Source organism: Pollicipes pollicipes, unplaced genomic scaffold (assembly GCF_011947565.3).
Source record: "Pollicipes pollicipes isolate AB1234 unplaced genomic scaffold, Ppol_2.1 Scaffold_4295;HRSCAF=5057_pilon_pilon_pilon, whole genome shotgun sequence".
Lineage (NCBI taxonomy): Eukaryota > Metazoa > Arthropoda > Thecostraca > Pollicipedomorpha > Pollicipedidae > Pollicipes > Pollicipes pollicipes.
The window spans coordinates 37,569,622-37,584,475 of NW_023596461.1; the positions used below are offsets into that span (position 1 = coordinate 37,569,622).

Sequence of the window (14,854 nt, forward strand, 5' to 3'; positions counted from 1 at the left end):
GGGGCGGTCACTCGCGGTGTCGCGCGCGCGCGCGCTGCCCGTTTGGCCGAACACAACGGATTCGTTCTCGTGTCACGCGTTGGTTGACTGGCATAGTGGCAATAGTGGCGAGGTCGTCCACGGCGACTGCGGAACGCGTGGGACATTGATCGAGTGTAAGGTGATTGGCACGGGCTATCCCGCTGGCTCGGTCCCGCACGAGGTCTTCAGTCCAATGACCATCCGGATCTCCGACCTAGCGTCACATGGCGACGACGAGAAATTTGGTGACGTGACCGCGTGCGCGTGGGGGGCGGGGGGAGGGGCCGATCGTTTGTGATGCCGCTAGGAGCGCCTGCGTTGGAACCAGGCTTGTTTATGCGTGGTGTGTCTCTAGTCTTAATGCAAATGATTCGGAGATAAAGGGTTTGACGGCGATGTGTGCAACACGCTAATTGACCGCTGACAAAGGCGGCAACTTGCCCATATAGCACCATTTACCTATGTTTTGTTCTTCCGCCAGCATTTTCGCCTTTATATTTGCAGCGCAAGTCAAAACGTCATGCACTTGCGTGGGTAAACGGGTGGGCCAAGTGCAGCATGACATGACTGCAAGGCACTAGTGACGGATGCAATTGAAGGTTGTCAGGAATGATTCGTTCACTTATTGGGCGTTGAAAGGGGGCCTAATACACTCATAGCACGATTGGAAGAAAGCACTCTAAAGACCATGGCACGCCCATGATCTCTAAAGACGATCATTGAGCCATATGGTGCTCCTCGAATAGCAATCTTGACTTGCTAGGTTATTATCCGCAGTTGGTGGGAATGCAGAAGTCACCCGCCATGCCTGCATGCTCAATGTCAAACGTCCTTTGCCGTGATTCCGAGATTGATGTTTTTTTGTTGTTGCTTGGTTCACCACCGCAAAAGAAGATAAGCCATGGGCAGGTATGCGGCTTCCGCGCAGCGTCCATTGTCAGGTTCACGTCCGAGGACGCCGTACCTGGCCATTCGACATGACATGTGACCATCAGTTATGCCGGCGAGGTCCGGCACACATCAAACGGCAGTGCAGCCCCTCAGGCGAGTGTAGTCATAACCGGCAGCTCACCTCGTCAGCACGCTGGCGGCGTCACATCAGAACATCGGCGACCGGTTTTTGGCATAAAGCTGCAGCTTCTTGCAAGCCACTTAATTAAGTTATAACTATGCGCAACAGCCTGTTATTTTGTGCATTTACTTCGCTGTACCCGCCCCAGGTGAGACCGTGACGTGCCATGTAAAGCACCGCACAGAGCAGCCACGTAACAAACACACCCGGCCGCGTGTCGTAAAAGAAACATGGCCGCACACAGTCCTCGTTTTTTTCCGCCGGGAGGAAACTTCTGTGCACGAAGCCCCGACAAAAGCTAATGGCAGTTGTCATGTAAACGCGGCTTGAGAATGCCCAGGAGGGCTGGGGAAGCGCGGCATGTCGAGCCGATCTGATGGCGTGATCACGCCGGCGCCGCTCGATGACGTCATCAGGAGTCTGATGGCGCCGCGCGCGAACCGGCCTGACGGCTCTGCAATCAGCCGCACCGGCGGCACGTCGAGGCGATCCGTTAGCGTCGGACCCGCGGCCGCCGTCCGTCGCGCCCGCTCCAGCGCCCGTGTCAGCGTGGCGACCCCTGCCCTCCCCCCCCCCCCCCGCCGTCCCGGCCCCCCGCCGCCGTGTCGGCCGCCGAGGGGGCGCAGGCGCCGATAGAAAAGGGACCCGGCCGGCGGCCGCCAGCAGAGCTGTCAACCGGGCGGCGCGGGCTCGCAGCGCGGCGGGGACGGCGCGCCGGGACGGACGGACTCGCCTGGTCGGCAGACGGCTGTCCAGGCCGGACGGCGTGCTAGTGGGGCTCGCGCCCATCACTGGGGCTGAGCGGCACCCCGGACCGCGTCAGACCGCGCCGACAGTGCCGACAGTGTAGGCAGGCTCGCGCCGAGCGTCCGCTGACGTGTGGAGGAGCGTGAAGCCCTGCTGAGCCGGGTCAGGTCAGGTCGGCCTGTGACCTGCTGCGCCCGACGACGACGCCCAGCGGTCAGCATGCACGGCTGGTGTGCGGCAGCTGTGCTGCTGGCGGCGATGGGCACCGTCCGAGCGCTGCGGACCCCCGGTAAGCTCAGCACCCACGCCGCAGCGCAGGGCCCGCTCTCGCCCGGCTGCCCCCTGCGCGCTCTTAACTGCGGTTGCCATCAGCGTCGAAATCCCTGGCATTGATGGTATCGGGAATCAAAGCCAGTATTGTTTACTTCCACCCAGAACTCGGGCACTTCTGCAGTGTAGCAGTTATAAAGCAACCTTCTGGCTGAGACGCACCACTGATGATTTGGCAAGCGCGTTCGCGTGCACGGGCGTTCACAGGCACGCGTGCGGGAGACACCTCTCACGCCCCCCCCCCCCCCCCCCGCCGCCCCTGCTGTTCCCATGAGCGAGTAGCGACAGCGGTGACAGGCGGGATGAGGGATCCCAAATGGAATGTAAGAAGCGTGTGGATCATGCAGGCGTCACATTCACGTCTCCGCTAATGACTGTAAACGCCCCCTGGACTGGAATACTAAACTGCTGAGATGTCATCGCTTGATTTGCGATGGAAGCCCAGTTGTGGCTGATCGATATGGCAACAGGCAGGGCGTGTGGATGGATAGTGCGATCACGATAAATAATGATCGGCAACTGGAAGCATGCCATGTGCTTCTAGCACATTCCACCTGGTATCCGACACGGAAAATGATGACGTTTACCGTGATTTAAATAGCTGAAGCCTAACGAATAGTGCTGCGACTCACATATTAGCCATTTTTGAAGTGGCGGTCTGCGTGAAACGTTGAAGTGAGTAAAAAGTGCATTGCAAAGGCGCTGTTAATGGCAAAAACATGTACAGTTGTGAGCTATGATCTCCTGATACGAATGTTCTAAAATCAGGCGAGCCATGTAAAATAAATAAATGGCATCGCAATGCATTTCGAAACAGTAATATGTATTCATGGTTTTCTTACATATTTTGAAATGCGGATGTCGTACGTTTAGCTTTTGTGAAGATAACAATGGTCAGCTTTTTATGGAACTAGCTGCAAGATACTCAGCAACTTTCTAAGTGACAATATTAGGTATTCGGGACCGCCTAGCATTCCCGGTGATGCGTCTGCTGTTAAGCGTACTAACAAAGTCATTTGAGCATGAGAGCACCGCGAGGCGGTCTATTATGGCACGGCTCGGACACGACTGCTGTGACCTAAGGCCCGCTGTAGACACGCCGCGCCGCAAGATTTTAGCATGGCGCCGTGCCTGTGGACTTCAGAAGTAATGGCCCTACTTCCGTACTCTATATGACTCACATGTTTAGCACATGTACGGTATGTAGGCGCGACAAGTTCTTTTTTTGCCAATTTAAAAACACAAGGATTTTTTTTCCAGTTTCGTAACCAAAGATCAAACTTTAAAATTCAGCGCCAAGCATCTCTTGCCTAACAAAAATGTCTATAGCTCAGACTGCAGATAACAGGCAAGGACCAAATTTATGAACCATTTATATTTATATTACGTACCACCAACAGGTCCAAAGCCAATCATGTAAATCGTCAAGAACTTCGAGGACAGCCTGGCGCGTGGTCCAGTGCCCAGATGTTAAGAATGTTTTTCCTCGAAGGGATTACGGTTGCGAATTTGTCACAGAAGTCAGGTGGTGACCCGTCGCCAACGTCGCCCTGAGAAAACGAACGACATCGTTGCGACTGTTGGATACTCCGTGCAAATGCAGACGCCTTCGAACGCCTACCGTTTTGTAGCATTGCGTCGGCTGATTACACCCGCCGGAGCGCTGTTTCTTCCGCTGAGACCAGGCGCGCTGATTGATCTCGCCGTCCAGAAGATGCTGTGACTGCTCAAAACATGTTAGAGAGAGAGAGAGAGAGAGAGGAAAGAGAGAGAGAAAAAGCGAGAGAGAAAGAGCAGAGAGGAGGAGAGGAGGAGGAGATCGAAGAGTGAGAGAGGGAGATGTGGAGATAGAGGGAGAAGAGGAGAGAGGAGAAGAGAGAGAGTTATATGATTACATATCTATATATATAGATATATATAATATATATTATGTAAATACTATCAGTGATTAATGGTTGATTAGCAGGTGACGTGCGGGATCCAACTTAGCGGAGATTTTACCTGCTGGCAGTGGACAGGGCCATTAAACATACGTAAAGGGCTGCCGAGTCCTGTACGTGTCCCTGGTGGCGAACCCGCAGCCTGGGAAGCGGCCACTTCCAAGTCAAGCCTCGCGTGTACGAGGAGCATCACGCGGTGCGCTTGGGCATGATACCTTGCGCGTTCACCTATGCAGCACACCCTCTCATTGAGAAGGTATAATGTAATTAAGTCAGGTCGTTGCATATATACAGTGGGGTCACTTTTTATCCGATGTAGTTTATTGGATTGAGCATGCGCAGTCTCCAGCTGACCCCGCTCAGGTGGTCTGCAATTTGCTTTCATTTGTGATCAGAAATTGCAATCGACGGCGCCTGTTTATCCCGAAATAAGATGCGGCTTGGGTTCCAAACCGAGGGCGTGGATTGATCTCAACAAACCTCAAGTATACGCACGGCGAGTTTTGATACACGAAGCGCAACACGACTTGGGACATTAAATGCACACTAAGTGAGTCGGTCAGAGTCCCGTGAGTGAAACGCAAGTGAGTCGGTCAGAGTCCCGTGAGTGAAACGCAAGTCGTTGCATGAAAATTGTCAAGTGCAAATTCAGTCAAGTTAAATGTAAATATTTTGTGTGAATGAGATCACAAATGTCCAGTGGACTCCAATATGTCACTGTAGAAAGACTTGAACGTAAAAACCGTCGCATTCAACATGTTCGCATGGGAGCTTGATTCTGGTGATGCAACCCGTCAATGACGAGAACGTACTCCGAATTCATGGTCCGGCGCGCACTGCTGCCAAAGTCAATGACGAGAACGTACTCCGAATTCATGGTCCGGTGCGCACTGCTGCCAAAGTCAATGACGAGAACGTACTCCGAATTCATGGTCCGGTGCGCACTGCTGCCAAAGTCCACCCTCATAGCTCAGCTCATGCTTAAGCTGAATGTCCAAACGTGTGGTTGCGCGGGACGCGGTCCTGGTGTGGGATGACGCTTCAGCAGACCCGAGCTTAATCCCCAAAAGAGTCATTATATTTTGGAGGTGATTTTGCCGCTATCCATAGGATCTTTGCGAACTTGCATCCAACAGCCTCAAAATTTCATGTTAATCGGTGCCGTAGTCAGTCATTTTTGACTGACACACATACTAGGAGCATGCCTCACGTGTTATGACGGATATTTATGCACGTGCATAGTAGAAGTGACCAACTAACCCTCATTATCGACGCATCCAGCGTTGGCTGTCGATGAGATCGCATAACTCCGGTACATTTGGAGTTTAGCCTCGCTGCGTCGTGGGGTACCAACAAAGCACAACGCAGCTAGCTGAGAATAAAGGCCCCTTGGCTCGGGGACTTTGGGCCGGCGATGTGCCCTCTCACCTCCCCCCCCCCCCCCCCCCCACCCGCCTCCTCTGTACCAGAATTTATGTGTGCGCCCATCGATTTACAACCATGTCTTCAATCATAAAGGACATGTCCAGATGATTCGGACTACATAAGGATGAAGGCCAAGCGATGAGCGGTACCAGTCGGCATTTGACCGTGGTTTCCCTCGATCCGCCCAGTGCAACGGCCAAACGCTGGGTTCATATTGTGCCTAGCTCCCAGTGCAAACGGCCAACGCTGGTTCATATTGTGCCTAGCTCCCAGTGCAAACGGCCAAATGCTGGTTCATATTGTGCCTAGCTCCCAGTGCAAACGGCCAAACGCTGGTTCATATTGTGCCTAGCTCCCAGTGCAAACGGCCAAACGCTGGTTCATATTGTGCCTAGCTCCCAGTGCAAACGGCCAAACGCTGGTTTGGTTCATATTGTGCCTAGCTCCCAGTGCAAACGGCCAAACGCTGGTTCATATTGTGCCTAGCTCCCAGTGCAAACGGCCACAACGCTGGTTTCATATTGTGCCTAGCTCCCAGTGCAAACGGCCAAAATGCTGGTTCATATTGTGCCTAGCTCCCAGTGCAAACGGCCAAACGCTGGTTCATATTGTGCCTAGCTCCCAGTGCAAACGGCCAAACGCTGGTTCATATTGTGGCCTAGCTCCCAGTGCAACGGCCCAAAAGCTGGTTCATATTGTGCCTAGCTCCCTGCCACCTCTGTCATGACTGCCACCTTCGAACCTTTCACGCCCTGTTCCAAGTGACGTGTCAGATTAGCAATGGGTTGACAGCTTTCCTATGTATACGGCTAGCAACATGATGTCACACGATGCGCTGAGATATGATTCATAAGGATGCTGCTGCAGATGAATCCCAAACATGGGCTTCATTAGTTACGCTTTCCTCGGGCTTCACTTCGCATACGGGTAGACTTGATTTCACTGAAATTCCATCTATGGCGTAAACAGTTATCACTGTGTGAGGTGCACTGTAACACTCCGCCGGCAAACGACCCTTTTACGCTAGTTAAAACAGTACCGACGTTAGCTGAAGCCGAGCAGTACTGACATATGTGGCCTTGCAATCCAAAGGTCGGTACGTCACTGCAGCCAATGAGAAGTTAGTCCAGTGTGAATACGGTCGGGGGCTTGATTGGCAGCCGATCAAGATTTGTCCTTGACACGCCCGGGTGCCTAGTGGACCAATCCCGAACATAGTCTGCTGGGTCAGGGCCAGGAAGCTGCGTGCATTGCGCGCTCTGCGCCTCAAGGCGTTCAGGGATGAAAGCTAGAATGCCGCAGCCCATGTCGCAGTCCATGCCGCAGCCCATGGTGTATCAGGCGGATGGCCACTGTTAAAAATCATTGAGCTACCCAGCAGGCCGACCGCGTCCGCAGAGCCCCCCAGTCCCGCTGCCTGCGCCACACGAATGACCAGCGGCGCCCGTCTCCAGCGGGTCCCACGGCCCGCTGCTGGACAGTACCGCCCGCCCACGCGCCACGGGCGGTGGCGCGCCCTCTGGCCACAGTGTGCAGGGCGCGCGCGCCGGGACTCGCTCGGTCGTGACGCCCCGCGCCTGACGCGTGCCACGCGCTTTCGGCGAGCGGGGCTGGAGGGGCGCGGCGGCGCCTCCCATCTGCCGCGGCTGAGACGGGGCGACCGCGGCGGCTGCTTTTCAGCGGCGGATTCAGCAAGCATCGGGGGTGGGAACAAACTCCGAATCACGAAGTGCCAAATGTCTGCGCCGAGCCTGTCCACCTTAGAGACGAAAAACGGGGGGGGGGGGGGGGGGGGCGCGCCGCTGCCTCGGCCCTGAGTGCGGCCGTGGCTGCTGACGTTCCCATGGCCGCGGTGTGACCTTTCTGTCGATACCGGCTGGGTGCGTTCCGGCGCAGCTGTCCAGCTAACGAGACGGCTCAATCATTGCCGGTAACCGCACAGCGTAGTCATCAATCCCGAGACCACGGAGACGTGAACGTTGTGAGGACTCGCTGTTACGCCGCGGGGAAGGGCGGTTACGCCGTAAGGGCTTTTGATTACGCGAGGACGCGAGGACGCTACGGGAACGTCCTATTACGACGCGTCGATCCCGTCACTGATCAGATGGGATTGATGGTATGTCACTCTTGTGTTTCAGGGAACTCGCATGTCCATGTAAGGAAGTTCGCTCAAGCCGTCCGTCATGGAAAAGCCGCGCCTGGATGAGATGTAGCGCGCTGTGATTAAATATTCGTCTGAGATCGTAAGATTTCAATCGATCTTACCTGCACAGGCATAGACGAGGGTCCTATTTGACCTGTACGGCGTCTCATTTGATTCTAATCTAGGCCCATTCAGCGTGCAGTGCTGTGGCAGGCGGCATTTACCTGGCGTTCAGGCCATGAATGGGCCGTTTGTCGCAGGGCGGGCAGCCGACAAAAGCCGGCTTGCACCCGGCCAGCACTGCACACACTGGCAACACCGCCTGCACACGCGACTCCATACACAGAGAGCTAGCGCTCAGCCCTGAAAGCCATCAAGCAAAGTGCGTGTCTGGGCCTGAACCTCGGCCCATGAGCCGGGTGGCAGCCGGTGCACGGCGGGCCGTTTCGGGCGGGCGCCGCCCCCGGCCGAGCCGTGTCAGACAGGCACCGGGTGGGGGGCGCGGGTCCGCCGACACGTCGCGGCCGCGTCCGCCGCGGCGCGCCCCCGTCAGATGGATGAGTACGGGGCCGGTGTGGCGCGGCGGGCCGGTGATTGGCGCGCTCAGGCCGGGTCAGCCTGGTAAGTACCGAGCGGCCGTCGTGTTTTCAGGCGCTGATGAATGGCGCATCGCCAGAGACAGATGACGCAGCGGAAGATGTGGTATGCTTCGGTCCCGGAGCTGGCAAATGGGGCCTCGTGAGGCTCTCAGGGTTGTGAGATTTCTGACAGCCTGAATGGCAGCAAATTGTGTGTGGATTTGTGAGCGCGCATGGCGCAATAGCGTAAATTATATAAGACGGAAACGGACACGTAGGCGTTGCAAGCAGATCATCCTTCATAAGAACCTCGTCTTTATTATCGATAGTTGAGAACTAGTGATGCAGACATCTGTACGCACATTAAACGTTGTGGAGCGCAAATTGTTAGATCAAAATGTAAAAACCACAGCATAAAAACGCTTGTCCGGAACGAGTCATTCTGAGAAACGAAGAACAAAATGTTTTATCAAAAGATTGTAGGCGACCTTCGCCAAGACAGATGGCACACCTGTACCTGGCCTGCAGACATCAAGTGTGTACCCTGGAAGAAAGCTAGAAAATTACCTCGTGATTATGCAGACTGCACGGAGGAGATGAGATGCGTCAATTATGATAGAGAGTCATTCCAGAGTTTGGTCACGTCAAGCTTTGAAAAGCACCCAAATCAATTTTAGGAGGGCATTTTACAGCGTACCAGCAAAATCGTCGCTTATCCATATTTCAAGTACAAATCGATGCAAGGTCAAAGCAATGGGGGATTGCGAAATGACATCAGGTGGCCTCTTTCGTAATTTCTTCGGCAGGTGCATGATGGAATGCCTTGACTTAAGGCAGATACATCCCATGAACAAAGAAACCCCATGATGGGGTGACAAAAACATCTTGCTGCGACGTTGAATCCGACCCGACGGGTCAACCGTCAGAGTTTGCTGAGCATTGTCGGAAAGGAGTTGTAGAAACACATGCTGAGCTGATGACCAGTTGCTGTAACATATACATCGGATGTCCAGCGAGCGACGGGTCGTGCTCATACCCCGTGCGCAGGTGGTGAGACCGGCGGAGCTTTCAAAGACATCCGGGTAGCTTGTCGACCCTAAAGATGGTGGATGCGGGTGAACAGTGACCGAGTCAGATAGACAAGCCTGCCGTCTTGGGCATTGGGCAACGGTTGACTTTGAGAGAAGCGTTCATGTGTCCTAACGTGTCCGCATCGCTCCACAGTCCTCAATATAAGCCCGAGTGCATATTTATTCAGTTGACATTTCTACCGCCCCAAGTATCCCAGTTCACGCTCCTTCGATCTTAGCCCAAGAGTTGGCAATGTGCCCCTGATGGTGCTCTGATCCTGTGAGAGTCCTGCGCTTGACACACCTCACGGCCCTCAGGAGAGCCTAGCCTCCTGAGGTCCTGAGGCCCTCCTGAGGTCCGTTGGCCTCTGCCCTCGGACCTCCGGGGGGCCTGACCCTCTGCTCACGGACCACAGGAGAGCCTGGCCCTCGCTCACGGACCACAGGAGAGCCTGACCCTCCGCTCATGGACCGCAGGAGTCCGTGACTCTCTGCTCCCTGGCCGCAGACTGGGACGAGTGCGGCGACGATAATGGCCGCTGCTCCCACTCCTGCGTGAACACGCCGGGCTCCTACATCTGCCTCTGCCCGGACCAGATGCGACTGGGCGCCGACCGACACACGTGCCAGGGTGAGTGTTAAGTCTCTCCCCCCCCCCTACACCCCCCCCCCTCCAGAATGGGATGCCTGTCTGCAGCGGTCGTTGATTGGGCCATTTGGCCCGTGTCAGCGCTGATGACGCGATAAACGCTGCCATGAGCACCGCCTTCGTGTACACACCCGCTTGTCATGCTCGCAAAGCACCCTTCGCGGTCAAACAGGCTGGTCACTGTTGTGGTAGTGGAGATGAAGCGGTTATAGATGGGGATGTAGCTGTCGTTGGTTTTACTTGCAGATAAAATGACCACCACGTTTTAACTGGACGAGAGCCATGCGATCACTTAGGATGAGATTGGTGAAGAATGCTTGATCAGATATGTCTTTGCACGGGCCCGGGTAAAAAGCTCACACTGAGCAGTAATGACATAAACACTGATGGCCCGACACAACCATTAGCGCTTTTCGAAGTTGCACCAAACCTGAAATCTGGTCAGCAAGGGACAGCATGCTCAGACTTGGCGCCAACAGCACGACAATCCGTAAACCAGCGCTGAAACGTTGCATCAGCTCCAGAGTGGCGCCGATGCGATACGGCCGTTACAACAACACGTCCTCAGTGATAGACACGGCCGAGTAGATCCGGCGGCCGGCTGTAGCATTCTTTCCCCAGCACCGCGGGACCGTCGTTATTACAAGCCGGTGGGCGTCAGCTGGTGCGCCTCTGGCCACGACGGCTGACGAATGGTGCCCTGTCTCCCCTCACCCGGTGACCCCGCCTCGCCGCGGGCGCCGCCCGGGCGCCGACGTACTGCTTGTCCGACTGCGGCGCTGAACAAGACCAATCACCGCCGGTGTTTATCCGGCCTGCTCTAACATAGCGGGTTCGCACCTCGTCCGCCGTGAAAAACGATCGGGAGCAGGCGTCAATGGCGGCTCGCGCAGAGAGGCCTTCACGAGTTGGGTAAACCCATGGTTACCCATGCCAAATGGGCAACGGATTGGGTTGAGTGCAGAAATTGGGAAACTTGCGTGCATGAGGTATCGAAATTGGTAATACGTTTGCGCAAATGGTGGACACTTCAAGAAAAGTTTCACGATAATAACGTTTGCGCTTGTTCAAACCACGATTGACTCATCTCACACTGCTGTTGCACTAACTGCAAAATCAAAAGAGTGAGTTTGGGTATAAGCTTTCCTGATAATCTTTTACAAGTTAGATACAAAGTGCTGGAGAAATACTGACTAAGGGTAACGGATGGGTAAAACTGATTTGGGAATGGTAGCGGATGGGCGCCGTCACAGACCCATGAGAAGCGGTGGAATTGGGAAACGAAAAACTCCCCCTCGAAAGCCGTCATTGTGGGGGATGATGGGGCAGGGGCGCCACGAGGATGATGGGGCAGGGGCGCCACGTGCCATCGCCTGAATTTATCGTCGATGGAGCCGACACGGTCCCGCGCGCAATGATGGGTCCAGACTGGGTCGTTACTCAGTGTCCGAGTGAGGCCGCCTGTCCGGCTGGCTAATCTGACACAGGACATAGCCTGGGCGTGGCCGGCGAGGACAGCTGACCGGCCGCTCCCTGTGATGAATGCTGCGGTCTTGGGCATGTGATGATGGAGGCGCTTCAGCCACGACACGGATGGACAGCTCGGTCTCGATCTGGGCCGACTTTCGGTGCTGCTTTGATAGGGCCTTTCCGGTGATGTCATTTCGGAGAAGGCTGGCGTTTATGCCCTGGTTGCAGCTTCTCGTTTACTATCGCCCGTCTCGCTGGCATCGGGACGCGCGTGAGGCCCGCTGAAACAGTTTGATGCATAGGCGATGGCATGCTAAAATGCGCTTGGACAAAGGCCTGATCCGTCCCTATATGGCCAACATGCGACCGGTGTTGTCCGCTGGTCAGGACCTAGCATATTTCAGGCAATCGGCGTGGTTTATCTTGTTTCACCTCGAAAAATTTGTGACAGGATTGGTACCGCCAGCGTTCAGTCAGTGACATATGTAAAGTAGGGGGCGGACAGGGACTCTACGCCCCCTCATCAATTTGTACATCCATTGATATGCGCGTCAGCGAGTGTCGACAAGTAAATTCGAAGTATACACTTCAAAATACACAGATTGGAAATCATACGATGTTGTTATGCGCCATGCAAAAAATCTAGCGCACCGGCGACGTACATATATGGGCTTTACGGCGACACATTTCCAGCTTTGCCCCCTCCCCCGCCCCCCATTGCTAACTCCTGCATGTGCCTTTGTGCTTGACCAACGGGGTACTTTTTCAACGTTGCCACTCCGGGTTCACGGCATCAGGACACGGAAAAAGTATCACAATGAGGTCAAAGGAAACGGAGATACGGAGCTTCACCTGTTTTCTTTGCGCCTTCGCTCATCGTGGTCATTTAACATCGAATGTGTAAAGCAGTTTGTTCGTCAGGAAGAACGTCTTATAATGTTTGCGTGAAACACTTTCTCCCATAATTTCTTACCACATTTGGCCACCCTTTGTATAAGGTTTCGCCCGCAACACAGATCTATCGGTAAATAAAGTAACTGTACTTGTTAGAACTGTGATCTCTTCCTTGGTTTGCACTCGTTTATTCGTGACGCTGTAGGAGAACGCGGCGACCGCTCGACTTACGCTCCCGCGCTTGGCAGGGGGGGGGGGCAGTATACGCTGGGCAGTGGGGGGGGGGGGGGGCGGTTATACGCGTGGAGAGTGGGGGGAAGTAGACGCACGTCGTGTCTGTGTCTGCACGTCTATTCCGACATCGACGAATAAGTTGCGCGTATCAAGATCCGGGTGTGACTAAAGTACTGTACATATAATCACGGGTCTGTCCAGTGTGTGGGTCGTCTATACATAAACATCAAAATCCCGACATTCTGGTGGTAGCGGTTAACGGGGCTCTCAAAGCAAAGGTCTCACATAGCAACACACGGCTTCGTGACAGCCATCGTTAGCCGAGATTAATACTTGAACTTCAGCTGCCTATGCTGTTGTTCGGCCCCTGCTTTATTTTGTACGCCATCGAGGTAAGGACACGAGGCCCAGCGAGTCTAGCGTAAATTCGCTGGACAGTTTGCGGTTTCGGCGGCTCAGCTAGACCCACCACACTTTTTGCTGGCTTATATCTGTGCTACCACCGGTCTTAACCCCACAAAGTTTTCATGAACATGTAGTAAAAGTCTTCAAAACTTGTACCGTAATATTGTGATAGCATTCACATGCAGTCTGCCCGGTCAGATGGGCGTGGTTCTGGAACGCCGCAATGCCAGTACTCTTTCACCTCCTGATTCAAATTGGGAGTTAAACGTTTTCAAATGTTGTGTGTTTCATGCGAACAGAATGCATTTCTGCTCGCATGGAAAACCAAACATTTTAAAATCATGTGAGCTGTGAAGAACCGACCTAAGACAGGTGTAAATCTCAGCGAGGCACTGCAGCGACATGAGACTATAGGTAATACAGGCAAGAGGAAGCGGACATTCTAATGGAGAAGATGTTGGTCGTTGTTCGCAGAACATGGCACGTCGTCTCATGTTAGCCTTCAATGCGCCCATTTCCAGGCGTTTTGTGGATGTGTTTGTCAGATCTCAGTAACCATCGCAGATGAAAACATTAAAACGATGGCATGGTGCGAGTAAATGCCCCGATCCCAAGCCACTGACGACAGAGCTCACCACGAGTTCGGTCTATGGCAGCTGTCAGTGGTCGGTCGTAATGTGACTGATTTCGTCTTCGCTGAACCCGAGCTTGAACCTAAAACGCTGTGGCGTAAACTAAGGAAATTGGGTCGTCGAAACTACACACGCGCTTAGTGCCCTTGATCATGACCAATACCCCACCAAAAATATCTTTAATTTTTGCAATTTTCTAGCTGGCATTTACGAGCAGTGTAAAAACATTGTGATTTGTCAAAAGTTGAATCACATCGTCTAAAATTGTCAGGTAAGGTCAAGCATGAGCCGGTCAATTTTCAGGTCATGTCTCTTGTGAAATATCGTACGAGTGCCAAACATGCACCTCACACCTCTCCTTGGTAAACTCATGGAATCATTTCTTTGCAATGCGATAATTCCTAGTTGTGGGGGCTCCAAAAGTGAGAGGCTTCATTTGTGTGTTATATATATATATATATATATATATATATATATATACGCCTTACGTATTATAAACATCATATGCAAAATACATTACATATTGCATCTCAGTACCATCCAAATGGTGACAGCAATCGCGTCTTCAGTCTTATAAATCGCTTCACATTGCAAAACGCGTCGTACTGGTGCCTCACAGGCGTCAGGCTAGTTGTGCTGGCCGCTAGTACCCAGTCCGCAATGTTAGTCACACCTTGGAAGTGGTCCAGTGGATTCTTCGGCACCGTTCGGGTTTTTCGGGTCTGGCAAACCGACTCGGGAACTTCATGATGGTCCCACCCGGCACTTCGCCCCGAAGATTACCACTTACTTCGGTGGTATGCCCCAAGCCGACGTCTTAACTTAAAACCGACGACGAACTTAAAACCCCATAATCACAAAAACTTAGATGTGTTTAGCACTCTTTCCACAGCAATCGCCTATCCAGGGAACTAACGGCCTACTTTACTTTACTTTATATTATTTTGCTCTTTATAACAGAAGTCTGGAAAATATAGCAAGAGCGTCGTAGTGTTAGAATCAATGCAAACCTACCCACAATGTAATTGATTGAAAAATCGTCTCTGATACAGAACCAGTAGCCTTCATCCCATTTCATGTATAACAAACATAACTGGTCACAGTGAGACCTCAATAATTTTCATGATTAGGATGAATATCAACCCCTAAGCGGCGCTGATTCCTTGAGTCCATCCCGTAACAAACTCCGCTTATGTGAGTGGGCTCACGGACACCGAGACGGCGAGCAGCCACCCTGACCAGTT

General features: G+C 53.4%; 1 protein-coding gene across 2 annotated transcripts in view; it reads left to right on the forward strand.

The window, feature by feature from the left end:
* LOC119096209 (multiple epidermal growth factor-like domains protein 6) overlaps nt 1–14,854 on the forward strand; it is a 66,030-nt gene that overhangs the window by 30,967 nt on the left and 20,209 nt on the right. The window contains exons 1-2 of one of the 2 annotated variants that reach the window (XM_037219009.1): nt 1,891–2,129; nt 9,835–9,957. In XM_037219009.1, coding sequence (XP_037074904.1) covers nt 2,060–2,129; nt 9,835–9,957 — 193 coding nt within the window. In that variant the 5' untranslated portion in view covers nt 1,891–2,059. Of the gene's footprint in view, nt 1–1,890; nt 2,130–9,834; nt 9,958–14,854 lie in introns of those variants that run through there. The other variant, XM_037219008.1, reaches the window with a different exon arrangement.